The sequence below is a fragment of the Solanum dulcamara genome, chromosome 12, assembly GCF_947179165.1.
Source record: "Solanum dulcamara chromosome 12, daSolDulc1.2, whole genome shotgun sequence".
In the NCBI taxonomy this organism is placed as follows: domain Eukaryota; kingdom Viridiplantae; phylum Streptophyta; class Magnoliopsida; order Solanales; family Solanaceae; genus Solanum; species Solanum dulcamara.
Genome location: NC_077248.1, coordinates 3,234,926 through 3,250,579, shown reverse-complemented (window position 1 = coordinate 3,250,579; position 15,654 = coordinate 3,234,926). Strand labels below are relative to the sequence as shown.

Below are 15,654 nucleotides of genomic sequence, written 5' to 3'. Positions count from 1 at the left end.
TCAAGTCTCTTTGAACCAGCACCTTGTATTGCATTTTCCAGAGAAAGAGAGAGACAAATATATAATTAAATAATCAAAGAGAAATAAGATAGCTATAGAGAGAGAGAGAGAGAATATCTTCCATACTTTTTAACATATATTCTTTTTCCCTGGAAAATTTTCTTTCAATCGGAATTATTTTCTCTAGATTTCTCTCCTCGTACCTCACCAAAATCTTCATCGGATTTTTTTATATTTTTAATTTTTTTTCTCATTTTGGGTTTAGAGTTTCATCATATGAATTTTTCCCTAAAAGCATAAAAATTTCTATCAGATTGTCAATACTCAGAACTGAGTCTCCGGTGATACTGATTGCCCAGTCGCCGATCATCGGAAAAAGTAACTAATCGGAAAACCAGAGGTTTTATTGCTAAAAACCTCGTTTCCGATTAGAATTTGTATGAACGATCGATTTATTTTTTGTGGGTATAATTAAAATCGAATAAAGATCGAATTTGGATATCTGGGTATTGATAAACAATTGATTTTACGATCTGGGTTGATTTTTTCTCTCTCTAAATCATCAGTTATGGCGAAGAGTAGCGGGACTTTGGATAAGTGGAGAGACTATTTTCGTACAGCAAATTCGGATATATTCGATATTATCGAGTATGCAGTTATGGTTGCAGCTGTTGATTGTCCAAAGGAATTCAAATTGCGAAGAGATAGAATTGCTGAAATGCTCTTTACATGTAAATTCAGTATGTGTTTTGGTTGTGAGAAAGTAGAATTAGCTGTCCCAATTGCTGCTGCTAATGATGATGAAGGAAAAATTAAGAGTAAGAATGAGTTTGGTGTTAGTAAAGAGAGCAAAGCTAACAGTAGTATAGATATAGATCATCATGATGTTGAAATGAATGCGAATCAAGTTAGCAATTATAGTTATGGAGAAGCTGAAGCATTAACTGAGGAGATGGAGGAAGAGACACAGACTTTTGGGGAGGTGATGAGAATCAAGGATATCATTGATAACAACCAAGCTGAGGTTCATTTTTATCTCTATTGAATTCTGATTATACTGTTGATTTGAAGTATTTTAATGTGTTTGGATTTGTTTAATCAAGAATTGGTGAACTCTGTGTATGTGAAGTTGGAATTGCTGTTCTTCTGGGGTTGATCAGGAAGAAGAATCTTGATAATTGAGCTAATGTTGTTGGATTGTTAAAACTTCTTGTGTTGTCTGACATGTAAAAATGGTTACTTTTATGGTTGAATTTGATAAATTTGGGATTTCTTTTCTTGTGGGGTTGATCAGGAAGAAGAATCTTGATAATTGAGCTAATGTTGTTAGATTTTTAGAATTTCTGGTGTTGTCTGACATATAACAATGGTTACTTTTATGGTTGAATTTGATGAATTTGAAATTTCTTTTCTTCTGGGGTTGATCAGAAAGAAGAATCTTTGATAATTGAGCTTAAATGTTGTTAGATTTTTAGAACTTTCTGGTGTTGTCTGACATATAACAATGGTGACTTTTGTGGTTGAATTTGATGGTGATTCTATTTTCTGTTCTAGTGTCTATAACTGAAAAATATGATATGAGGTTGTTTCCATGTCACAGTTAGGAAACCTTTATGCTTTTCATTTCCTTTTTGCCTCCTTTTTGTTCTTTTGAACTAGTTGAACAATGCTGTTGCTTTCTTTAGCTTTAGAAATGTATGAAACTACTTTTAAACTCTTATCTCTTTTGCAATTTCACTTGCTTGGTTGTTTTGGGTTTTCTCTAGTAATCTGGTTTTAATTTATTGTTCTTTTCGACAGTCTGCAGAGTTATTTGAGTGCTTAAGAAGGCTTCAACTAATGGCTTTGTCTGTGGAGACCTTGAAGGTTTGATCTTTTGCCATTTCAAGAATTTCATCCCCCATTTGTCTTGGTTGCAGTTTTTTTAATTTATTTCGGATGGGCATTATTGATTGTTTCAGGCCACAGAGATTGGAAAGTCAGTTAATTCTCTCAGAAAGCACAACTCAAAGGATATTCGGCATCTATCCCGGACATTGATTGAGTAAGTAACTCTTTCTTTATTGCTTTAATAAGTGTAGGACTATCGTCAAAATATGAATCCACAACATGGTTCTAGTAGTCTGATACGGGTTATCTTTAATGTGTCTAAATTTGTTTTTATCGCAAAGGTTTGAACTTTGTCTTCGAGTTGAACTAACATTGTCATATTGGTGGCTCTGAAAGCTTGCTTTGTCGGTTATAGTTTTGCACTATTATTACTTTTTAACGCATGCCGCTATTTGTCGTTTACCGTTTTTCTTTATTGATGTAATCTTTACCGTAAAATGACAATTACATCACAGCTCAATCATCAATGCATACTAATGACGATCATCGCTGTATTCATCAAGTGCTTTGCAAAATTTTGTGACTCACTTTGGTAGTCCTTTTTATTTATCAGAAGCATATGACTGACCTTGCTCCTTATCCATGCAATTCGAGCTCTAGTTTTTCTGTTTTGTATCCCTTCTTGTTGATCTACTGTTTGGTAACATCGTCTGTTTCTACAGAGTTGCTTTAAGTTAGAATTGTTTGTAGCTTATTGCTGATCACATTTTTATGGATCACAGGGATTGGAAGGTCTTGGTAGATGAATGGGTGAATGCTACTGCAGCCTTTACAGGTTATTGTTTAAGAGTTTCTTTTGCTTCCTTTTCAATTTTCAGGAAAAACGAATTATTCTCGTATGTTTGATTTGCAATTCTGAGCTGAAGTTTGAACTGATTTATTATTACTTGCTTAAAGGTAATGAAAGCACTCCAGAGTCTATGAAAGCATCTGTAGTTGATCAAGACGAGGAAGGACTTCCTTCCCCACCCTTAGATGACTTGGCTTTCTTTTCTGCTCAGACCACTTCGATGGAGTTGTCACAAGTATGAACAGCTTCCTCTCTTCTAGAAAATTGATTATTTTGCTTTGTGGGCTGCCACTGACTTATTTTCTCTTTGTTGTTTGTGAACAATGAAGTTCTTTGATGGCATGGATGATGATGGAAGTGAGTAGAATTTGTGTCCATATTCTTTCGATATACCTTTGCTATTCGGTTCTTTATTTGGATTCCCCACTAATAAAGGTATATTGTTCTGTTTGGGGATTTTATTTCAGATCCTCGAAACAGTGGGGGAATTAATGTGAACCGTGGAAATGGCAGAAAGCCATCACTGGGTAACCAGAACATTCCTGTCCGGAAGAAGCAATCTGCTGATTGCTTTGATGCTTCTCCCAAAGAGAGGAAGGGTGAACAACAAAAGAAACAGGAAGCTGTAATCAAGAAACAAACAGCAGTTACCAAACCAAATAAGCCATCTGGAGGTGAATCTGGGCCTGGAAGACCGATAAAACCAGCCTTGGAGCAGAAGCTCAAGATTAACGAGATGAACTTCCAGCAGAAATCTGATAAGGGCACAATTCAAAAGAGGCCTGTGCCGTCTCAACAAAATGTGAGTAGTATCTGAAAGGAATTTATCGTGTGATTCATCATTCATGTATGGCTCCAATCCCTATCTAACTGTGCATAATTTCACCGTATAGAAACTAAAATGCTCAGATGAGGATGCAGTTCAAGTCAAACTTGAGGCAACTAAGAGAAAGCTCCAGGAACGGTACCAAGAAGCTGAAAACGGTTGGTCCCGTCTACTCTTTAAACTTATATGGATACTTCCAATGTTACTGGATACATATATCAAGTATAAACATTGAAATCAGTTGATTCATGACTGTAAGGTCTGATTTATGATCTGAATGCATTTTATAATTGTCCTTCAGCCAAGAGGCAGCGGACAATACAGGTTATGGAGTTGCATGATCTCCCCAAGAAGGGACCAAACCAAGGTCTTGGCCTTAAGAATGCTCATATGAGACCTGGCAACAATAACAGGCATTGGTCAAATGGACGTCGCTGAATTGATTTCAACAGACTGTCTCAATAAGTTCTCTAGGTTCATCCATCTCTGCAATACATTCTCTTAGAAAAACACGGATGACTCCTCAGCTGAGTAAATTCTCAACTTGCTGTGGGAACAAAGGATCTCATCTAATTGACCTCAACAGAGAGGCCACTCTCAAATCGGGAGAAGCATGTTAATGTTATCGGAGTTACATTATGATGCTTAGATAAACATTTTCTTGGACCTCACTGTACAGGGGCTTGCGGATTTCGGTCTAATTTTTTTTTGATCTTTAGGAAGGACATAATATCGTCTGTTTTGGATGAACCATCTTTTGAGCATTAACCATATGCTTTCATAGAAATACTCTGACTGTAAATTTGCACAGAATAAGTGCATTTTCACTTTGGATCATAACATTGAAATATATGATTAGAAGAATATAAAATGATGGTTACATTCTAGTCTTTTTTTTTTTGACAATTAGATGGCTATTTGAGATGATTTTGTTCTATGTAGCAAAAGGTACAGTTCTTGATTTATGCTGTACTTGTTTTTTTGTTTTCCGTCTGATGTTCGGTCTATCGAGTATTTTTTCATATTCATGACTCGAACCGAAAACTTCTTACTAAGGGAGGAGTAGCCCATTCTCTGCACCCTTTGTTGGTTCCATACTTGTTTGTTGACTTTGTTGGTTTTGGATAAGGATTTGTGTAAAGGTCTTCCTTCCCCTCCCTGCCCCCCTCCCTTTTTTTAAAAGTGGGAAAGATTTTGTTGATTGTTAGTTTGGCAGGGGATTTTAATACGCTTATTACAAGGGAAAGCAAGTGGGGTTTGGATGATTTTAGGTAGGGACATTTTGTAGAGATTTGGTTGTTGTTGCCATGGGAGATAGTGGATAAGCAACACCAAATGATATAGACACATAGTAAGTGCATTTAATCTTATAATATTCTATTTGGTTCATATTATTTGTTTTTTTTTAATGTTTTTTTTACATTCTTTAGTAAAATTCAGTAGTTTTAATTATATGAGTATAAAACTACTTTTTTCTATTTAAACAATTCACTTAATTAACACTCCACTAGTCAAAACAACGACTTTCTATTTTTTCTAAAACGTCAAATATTTTAAAACAATTTAGTTTGCTATTAATTTGAGATGATACATATTCATTTATTTTTTTTCAAAAACTTTTTGGTTATACATTCGTCTCAAAATTGGTTCAGAACCAACGTCTACTTAACTTAAAAGTTTATTTATGATAGTATAAAAGAGTATTTATATTAACTATTGCTCCTTCGTTCCCTATTAATTATCAATCAATAATTATTCAAATTACTTGTCAATGTCAAAATAAAAATAGAATTATTTAAATGATAAATAAATTTGTAAAGTGTCTGAAGGAATAAATTAGTAATACTACCTTTTTTATTTATGATTTTTTAAAAGGTATGTAAAATGAAACGTGGACAACTAATATGAGACGGAGGCAGTAAAATTTCAAGACATGCTTTGTACTAGAGTTTGTGGATGTGAAACATTTAGTTGTTCAAATTACACGTCTCTTTAGAGCCTTAATTATCCCATAAAACTTGATTTAGCATTGAGCACTTAACAAAGCAATGAAAGTTGTAGAAAACAATTTTTTCAACAGAAAATTGGTGATTTTATGAGAAAAGCCAAAGTGGATCCCACTTATCACAAATATAAAATATATTACTAAGTGGATGTATTATATATTATGAGACACATTTATTTTGGTGATTAAATGTGTTGTATAACAATTTAGGTGGAGTTGGTAAATGTTAAAGAAGGCTGTTAAATTTTAAATCCCACTCTAATAAGCAAAGAGAGAGACTTATATAATGAAAAAAAGGGAACATATACATATTAGTTAAAGTTTATACGAATAGCCGGCTGGATTCATTTTTTAATTTTTTTCTAATTGATATATATAGATCATACATTAATTATATTCAATAATACATATATTAAGGGTCTGGAGTGTATTTGTAATTTAAGCGACCAAGTAGATGACTATTTAGATTAATTATTCTAAAATAAAATAAAATTTGCAAGTACTACATGTAAAGAAAACATTTCTAAGAAAATAATTTAAATTAAAATTGAAAATCATATTTTAAAACATATATTCTTAAAAGAGTTATAATTAAATTCTTAAAAGAGTTATATACAAGTTTAAAATTGTTACACTACATGATAAATTATTTTCTCAAAAATCTTTAGTGGGTGATCTATATGCTTCTTTTTTCAACTTTGAAAAATCACAAATAATGTTTTGAATATGTTTGCTCTTTGAGAAGAACAAGAAACCAATGTCTGTTATCGCGGAGTGGTACGTATTAAATTTTAATTGTGTTTCAAAATTAAATTCTGAATAAAAAAAATTTTATTGAATTTTTTTTTATTTTATTATAAAAATTTTTTTGACATAAATTCAAATTTAATTAGATTCGAACACAAATATCGAACCTGATGAAAAAAAAAGTAGTACAATATGTTCTTTGTTGAGATTGACTCTACTCTTGAATGAAGACAAGTGAATCAAATCATGTTACTCAAAGAAATAAACAAATAAAAAGAAGTCTAGACGCAATTTTTGACAATTTTTCAAGGGATGAATATGGAATTTTGACCCCACAAGTTTAATTTCCTCCCAACTTCCCTACAAAAATCCTCAATATTTTTCAATCAAGTACCTTCCTATACCCTTTCCTCCACATCCTAACACATGTTAAAATATATATATATATATATATATATATATATATATATATATATATATATATATATATATACTACTATATAATGCCATAACAAATTTATCTTTTCATTCATGTATCCAAAGGTTCCTTTTCTAAATGCCCATCTTTCTTGACTTTTTTTTTTCCTATTCAATATTCGATATATGTTTTTTAGTCTAATAAATTTAAATATACATTATGGAGAACTTCATTTAAAGAGAAATACTTTTTATCAAAGATTTTTTAATATTCAAAATGTGAATTCAAAATTTCTGATTTAAGAGAGAAATAACTCTATCTATTACACCACACTGTTTGTGTTTTTCTTGACCTTTTTGTTTTACTTACTTTTTCAAACTATTTTTTTTGAGGAAATATAGAATGAGTCTTTTAGTTTTCAATGGTATGCTTGTTAGTCATGTCTAGTAGTTTTCTTGTTCAACAGAAATACAAACATAGATATTAATAATGAGAAATTAATTCTTACAAGAAAGTATAGTTTAGGGTGTGTCCAAATTTTGGGAAACCAACTAGATAGGAGGTAGTGACAGGTGTTATAAAATCTATCAAAAATAAATCATATAATTAATAATGGGTATCAAAAATTTGCATTAAGAGGATTTAAAAAAGAAGACATGTATATTTAGTTTTAGACATGTGATCTAAAGCAAGTTTTAAATCCCCTTTATAATTATATTTGAATTTTCTCTTATATTAAAAGAATTTAATAATATATATTTTAATTTTTTAACCAAAAAAAATCAATTAAACTCCTCCATTCTTATTAACTTTGTCCTCGATTTTTGATACTATCTCTATTTCAATTTATGTGGAGTATTTGATAGGGCATAGAGTTTAATCTGGAAAAAAGAAGACTTAAAATCTTCTTGAAATATGACATGACTATTAAAGCATGTCATTAAAAAAAGAGAAATGTAATTTTTTTTTTAATATATTAGAAAAAGTTATTCTTTTGAAACAAATTGCAAAGAAAATAGTGTCACGAAATTGGGGCCTTTTGCTTTAAAAAATAATTTTTTCTAGTATCTGTGGAAGGGTTTAACTTATGTATATCGAATATGTGTGACCATCAAAGAATGTGGTGCAGTGAATTTGGGTGTTCCTTTTTAAATTTGGATCTTGAATATGAAAAAATCCTTAGTAAAAAAAACTTTACTCTGAATGAAACCCTACGCGGCGTGAATACAAAATAATCAGACTCCAATACGATTGAATATCCAATATCGAATGAAAAATCCAACAAAAAAATTTGTGGGTAGGGGTTTTTATGGTACCATTCTTAGGGTGTATTAATTTCTAATATAGAAATCAAATATAATCGATCTTTCGGATTTCGATATTTTTTTGTTTGATACCAGAATATTGGTTTTATCTTCATTGATTAATTTATAATCTTTGGTATACATCATTTAGATTTGTCATGATTCTATAATAAATGTCACGTATAATATCATTCAATTAGATCTATTATTGAAAATTGGAGATATTCTTTTGGCGAAAAATGTCATAATTAGACATGGCTAGAAGAAGAGAAATCAGTGTCCATTTTCTAGGCAATGAAAGACATGGCCATGAAGAGACTTTGATACTATGAAGTTAATGCCTTTAATTAAAATATAGATTTTCTTGCTCCTAGCGGACTTAAGCTATGTTATATACATTTTCTTCAATTATGTGTGTATAAATAGTCTTCACTTTTTGTTAAAGACTTTTATCAGTTCTTCATTGTGCCGCAACAACCAAAAAAAAACAAAACATAACTTGACTTTAGTTGATAACTATGACCTCTAATTTTACTAGTGTATAAGTATACACTTTAACTATCCAAAACTTGAACAAATAGACACATTCATCCTATATGACAATTTTGTGTCTTGCATGGCATCCTTCGGGTATCATGCCACGTATAATTCGTTTGCCTACTTGTTCAATTTTATACAAATTTAAATGCTTACTTATGCACACCCAAAGTTGGAGTGCATAGATGCTAGATGAACTCAAATTAAATGACATATTTATGTATTATGCCAAAAGAAAACAAGAAAAGGAGAAAATTGTGCTATCTGATCTTATTATTTTTTATATTTTTATTTATAAAAAAAGGAGATTAACAAAATAAATATTTCGTTCGTCAATTAGCATAGTTTGCTTGGCCTTAATTATTAAGGTAAGAATAGAGCCGTCAAAATGGATTGACCCATCCAATTCGTTATTGAGTTGGATTGGGTTTTCATTTTTCGAGCCATTTGAAACTAAGTCTTTTAGGCCCACCCAAATTAGCTCACTGACCCCTAAGGCTTGATTGAGATTGGGCCTGGGTCGGCTCGTTGACCAAAATAGTTTAATTTTAATTTAAGATATTTAAAGAAAAAAAGTAAAATAAAAAAGAATTTTTTTAATTCATTTTTTTTTTTGTTTTCTGATGCTATCAGTTTAGTGAATTAAATATTATCCTTTTTTGTTATATAATGATTTGTTATTTTGTGATGTCATTAGTTTGTTTGATTAAGTCCTTTTGTAGTTAATTGAAAGTTCTGCATCGATTTTAAAGTCTTTACCTACTATTTAAGATGCTAAAGTTAGAAATTAGTGCAAAGTTTAATGGTGTATCAAATCAATACTTCATTTTAAAAATATTATTTATATGATTAGGGATTATGTTATAATGAAATTTTTTAAAATGAAATATATAATTAATGAAGGGCCCGTCTTACCCCATGGCTTTTTTAGAATTAAATGCGCTAGCCATTCAAAAAAATTCTAATTTCAAATGAAGGATTAATCTGTTTTAACCTATCAAACTCTTTCGTCTGTATTCCGTAAGATCTGGATTGAACTGACTGATTTTGACGACTCTAACTAAGAGTACTTGATGGTGCATTAGAAATAAGACTAATAATATGAAATAAAAAATAATATAATTTACTAGTTACAATAAATCAAAATGCACAAATAATAGACATCGATCTTATAGAGGTGATCATGAACTCTTGACTATAGTTAACAAAATATTTAGAATATAGGACCTATATTGCCTATTGGGATTAAGTTCTAGTTATAATATGTGCATACATAAGTTTTATCTATGAGAAAGAAGATAAGTTCATTTTAAGGAGTTCCAAACATAAAAATAGTGTAATGGATAATGTTACTTATTTGGGAGGAGTTTCAGTCTTTTATATATATATATATATATTTGACTTATGAACAATATAATTGAGCAATACATACAATTTTTGTTTATGAATCAGAACTTGTTGGCAATTGAACAAATTCATTGTATTTGACTTATTGAAATGTATCGAACTCCTCCTTCATAAATAAAACTAATTTTATGCCCACAATTTATGTCCGATCCAATGAACTACAAAAAGTTAAAAACTGCCCTTATAGGGTTATTCTTGCAAATAACCCCTTAATTATTATTTTGGTAATAAGTTATAAGAGATTTGAAAAGTTGATTAAAGAGAAGACATCAGACATATTATATTATAAAGTATGAGAAATTGTCTTTGTTCGATTCGGTAAAAGAAAGCCAGAAAAATAAATAGGAAAAGCATTATGTCAATCAAAGTTATACATGTCCCCCTTATTTTCAAAATGCTATGATACTTCAAAGTGGGTAGAAGTAGAGGTGTACATGGATCGGATTGGTTCAGATTTTTTATAAATTAAATTAAATCATTTATGTTGGGTTATTAAATCTATAAAACAAACCAAACCAATAAAAGTCGGGTTTTTCGATATCAATTTTTCTCGGGTTTTTCAGATTTTTTTGGATTTCTCGGGTTTTTCATAGTATCTAATAAAAAGCACAAAACAGTGCTTCTTAAAAAGAGTTCTAATACAATATATCAACATATAAGATGGAGACAGAACACTGTTTGAAATTTTAACTTTATAATATAACTTTATAAGATGCTTTTTTTGTATATTATTTAGATGAGTTTCTCAAGTCCAAATCTAAATGTAAGAAAGAAAACAAAAATTATGAAAAAATTTTTTAAAAAAATTATATATTATATTTTAATAAATATTTATAAATATTTTTATGTATAACATAATTTAAAAGTAGTATATCTATAATCGGGTCGGTTTGGGTTCGGTTTGACTTTTTTTAGTTAAAACCAAACCAACTCTATAATGGTCGGGTTTTTTTTCCAAACACATAACCAAGTCAAACCAAACTACTAATCGGTTTTTTTTCCAGTTTGGTTCGATTTGTCGATTTGGTGCGGTTTATCGATTTGTCCTGTACAGCTCTAGGTAAAAGCATAAATTGAATTTTTATCGCCATGAAGTAATAGACGTATTCAGATTTGATCTATTTAATTTATTTGGCAACTTATCTAATGACTTCATAGTCGCTAAAGATATCTATTATTTTATCTTGAACGTGGGACGATGAAAAGATATATATATATATATATATATATATATATATATATATATATATATATATATATATATTATCCCTAAATAACTACAAAGTTATGTATAATTTCACATTTATTATCTTGTTTACTTATATTTTCAATAAGTATGCAGCACCACAAATAATATAATATAATATATATATAATAAATATATTTGAGGCAAGTGAGAGACGAAAAAAAGCATAAAATCTGACTAATTTGGACGCATGTCCATTTTCAATTGGAAATTTTAATTAATATAGATAAGTAGTTAACATTAAAACTTAAGTTGATATCTTTTTAATTAAAATTTCTTTTTTTTTCATTATGAAATGGAGCCCAATTTTATCATTTTTAGAAATATAAATATATTTTTTCACAACATACTTAAATTGCCGGTGATCCTTTTACAGATATTTCATCAATTTGTATAATATCGAAAGAATTTTTTTTTCTTTTTCTTTTTTACTCAAACACTTAACATGAAATTCGGAATTTTTTTTTGCATATTAGAGATTTAGTTTAGGCAATATATGGTAAACACAATTTAAATTAAATTTCTTTTTTTTAAAAAAAAAAATTAATTTTTTAGATCTGACGATTTTTTAATTTTTTTAGATCTGATGATTTTTTTTAGATCTGATGATGCACTGATGTGGCACTGACATGGCGCTGATGTGGAAGCGAGTGTAAAGCACCTTCCGTGAGTGATTATATAGATTTTAGGGTGTGTTTATTACACTTTAAAATAATTCAAGGGGGATAATAGGACCCATATATAGTTAAGATTTGTCCTAGCAATTTCGGTTATAGTTGAAGGGGTACTTGTGTATTATCGTTAGTTATTTATAGATGTTATTTAAGCTGCATAACGAGCTGACTTTTTTAATTATAAGAGTCCAATTTTTATACAAGAATGCTTCTTGTTCCCTTAATATGCGTGTTTCATATATGAGAATATGAATTATCATATGTCTAATAGGATGACTACTTTATTGTAGGTCTGTTGTAATTCTGAAATAGATTTCTTAGTATGTATTTTAAGATTTTTTTGAGTTTTCAAATCCTTTTCCTAATAGTCTTTAAACGAGGTTGAAAAACTCTCATGATTTATCTATATATGCTAGACGCATTTTATACAAAAAAAATGTATGTATATTTATATTTAAACTGCAGTATCTCTGTATATTTGTAAAATTCTAGTATATTGAAAAATTATCTTTTTACAATATATGTAATTTTTCTTATTCATAAAATATTTCTTCATATATATATATATATATATATATATATAAAACCTAAAAAATGATTGAATATAAAATGATTGCTCAAGTAATAATTAAACCTAAAAAATCTCAAATTTATATATCATAGGATGATAGCTTAAGCAGAAATAAAGGTACATTTAAAGCTGAAAAACATAAGTTACGTACACATTTTTCTTACCTCTTAATTGGGCAACAATGATTTAAATAATACAGAAGATAAGACGCACTTAATTAAACACGAATTTACAGTTAATTAGAGATTCCAGATTTTTGGAATTTTATACAGATATTTGGATAAATATGGCGTTGACTGTTGACTATGAGTCCAACCTTCTGCTTACTGTAGCTTTAGATTCTTCAGAAGCCTGCCAACAGAATAAATAATCAAAATTATTAAAAAATATAATAAAAACTAACTCTTGGATACAACATATAGTCACTCAAAAATATCTTAATTAACTCCATAACTATAGTTTGCCAATTACAATTCATAGCTATAGTTATAGCAACGTTTGTATAATTCGCGCATCATTTGTATATATTTGTATAACTCACTATACAATTCGTAGTGTTTGTGTAACATTTGTATATTTCACTATACAATTCATGCACAACGTTTGTATAATTCGCTATATAATTTGTAGTGTTTGTATATTTCGCAATACATTTCGATTCGCGCACAACATTTATATAAATTGCGCGAATTATACAAAACTCAACTGTATAATCGCGCGAATTATACAAAACTCAAACTGTAGTTACAACTAGATATTTGTCGCGATCCATAGTTAATTCAAACTATAACTATATTAGCTAATTAACTAGTATTTTGCTTATCCGCATAATTTTTCCTTGAATATATCATAAACTTTTAAAATAGATAAATTATTTGTTATTGCTACTTGTTCTCTTGTTTGTCGTTTTAAGTATGATTTCATCACTATTGTATTAGTTTTACATGCGATTTTGATATGATTTACTTAAGCCGATCGTTTATCGGAAACAACCATCTCTCCCAGACTCCATTTATGGGATTACATTGAATATATTCTTGTTATGTATTATTTTTTTAAAACAAAAATATATAGTATGTTTATTCACGTGAGACGGATTCGAAAATTAAATGTTATAAGTTTATATGGGCTTGAATTTTTTTAAAATATGGTTTGTGGTGAAACTGAAGGATCAATATATTGTATTATTGATCAATGACAAATGCTAGTTAATGTTAATTAAATTCATCGACATTTTGAAGAAAAAAAATAATTCACGATCATTTTAAATAAGTTAGGTCCAATGATCATAATACGATACTACGATTTTATTGTTTATTCAAGATAACAATAGCTAAATATTAAAAGTTAGCTTTTCTTTCAAGCCAAAGGTGAATATAAAAGATGCTAAAACTTTTTTTGCCTTGTGGATATGTCTAAATCGTCACCTTGAAGGATATGCAACTGAAGAGTTTAATTCCTTTACACTTGCGACGTAAACGATTTTTTGCATTATCAGATTACCTAAAAAGTAACTACAGAGAAATCGATAATCATCCACATATATATGGATATATATAATCTAATTAGTTCGATTAGAAAATAGTTTATAAAACATTATATATGAATCTAGTTAAGCAAAAAATAGTCAAATAGAAAATGTATAACGTCAGCCAAAGAATATCTACATGCATTATGAAGATTTGTAATCTTGAAAATGAGTCTGACGAAAATGGGAATGTATATAGTACCTTTGTTCATTAGCATATCCTCTAGCATTGGTTTGATCAGAAGTAGTCCTGTAATTAGGCAAAGGGACTTGACCATTTTCAATTTGGGAAATATCCTTAAGTAAAAGATCATAATGCCTTCTAACTTCTTCAACAGATTTGCCACCAACATATCTGGCTATATTATGCCATTTTTCACCACTATTGTCCTTGTCATACATAACCAATGCCTCCTCAAACTTCTTGTTTTGCTTTGTTGTCCAATTTGTGGCCATTTTAGTAATGAATTGAACAAGAAGAAGAAGAAGGGAAAATATAAGTCAAGGGGGGATATAATATAAGGTTTTTTTTGTGGTAAAGAGATAGTATTTTTGAGCTCCTTATATGCTGGAGGATGAAGGTATTATTTTGAGTTGGAGCAAGCTGTCGAATATATCTTTTTTTATATATTTTTTTCCCTTTCTTTTTCATTCTTCACAAGTAGATGTGATACTCATATTTAAAAGAGTCTAAATAGTCAATTGATTTTATTTTTTTAAAACTTATATATACATTGATATTTAGTACTTGGTAATCGTCTTTTTACCTTCACAATGTAGGGATAGGTATCATAGGTATACATCATCATTTTTAGACTTCATTCGGAAACCATCTTTCTACTTCTAGGAGTCGTTTGATGTGAGGTATAAGGTATAATAATCCCAGGATAAAATGTAGGATGATTTTATCCCGCATTTGGTTGGAGGAATTAGGTAGTCATGAGATTATTTATCCCACCATTTATACCTTAGTAATGGGATAAATTATCCCATATACATGATGGAATAACTTATCCAGGGATACTTTATCTTGGTATTTGTTTGTCTAATTTTAATTTGATCCGAAGTTTAAGAAAGTAAATAAGATTTTTGAATCTTGTGTTCTTAAACTAAGGATATGTATTAGAATGTATCAAACTATCTTTCTACCTTTACGATATTTATTTGTCTGATTTTAACTTGACCCGAAGTTTATGAAAGTAAATAAGATTTTTGAATCTTGTGTTCCTAAACTAAGGATAGGTAGAATGTATCAAACTGTCTTTCTACCTTTACAATATTTGTTTGTCTGATTTTAACTTGACCCAAAGTTTAAGAAAGTAAATAAAACTTTTGAATCTTGTGTTCTTAAACTAAGGATATCTAGAATGTATCAAACTGGAACAGTCTTTTAATCTTATGCTCTTGAACATGTCACGTGGAAAGTTAAAATTAAAGAATTGTCAAAAAAAGAAAGAGATTCTTTTTAAAATATATTAAAAAAAATAAGATAAATAAATTGAAATTGAGGGAGTATCAAACTAGGGTAGATGCACAATACAAGAAATAGTTCATAGCTATACTTAGCCCCTCATCGTCATTATCGTTAAATAACTCCTAGCTAATAAGAAATTTTTGATAACCCCTTACAAATTTCTCGTTAGATAGGATTATTGATGAATATTTGCTATTTATGGACAAAAGTTGTATGTCGCTAATTTCTATTAATTTT

General features: G+C 29.5%; 2 protein-coding genes across 2 annotated transcripts; one reads left to right on the top strand and one right to left on the bottom strand.

The window, feature by feature from the left end:
- LOC129876705 (probable mediator of RNA polymerase II transcription subunit 26b) lies at nt 1–4,393 on the top strand. Its single transcript, XM_055952199.1, has 9 exons — nt 1–1,024; nt 1,801–1,866; nt 1,962–2,044; nt 2,613–2,665; nt 2,788–2,915; nt 3,010–3,037; nt 3,148–3,482; nt 3,574–3,664; nt 3,808–4,393. Exons 1-9 carry the CDS (start codon nt 569–571, stop codon nt 3,942–3,944), a joined length of 1,377 nt encoding a protein of 458 aa, XP_055808174.1. The 5' UTR covers nt 1–568; the 3' UTR covers nt 3,945–4,393.
- An 8,079-nt stretch (nt 4,394–12,472) lies between these two features.
- On the bottom strand, nt 12,473–14,536 carry LOC129876553 (protein RADIALIS-like 1). The gene is made up of 2 exons (XM_055952013.1): nt 14,146–14,536; nt 12,473–12,766 (listed from the first exon to the last, which is right to left on the bottom strand). The coding sequence occupies exons 1-2, from the start codon at nt 14,397–14,399 to the stop codon at nt 12,739–12,741; spliced, it is 282 nt and encodes a 93-aa protein (XP_055807988.1). The 5' UTR covers nt 14,400–14,536; the 3' UTR covers nt 12,473–12,738.
- Nucleotides 14,537–15,654: the final 1,118 nt, after the last annotated feature.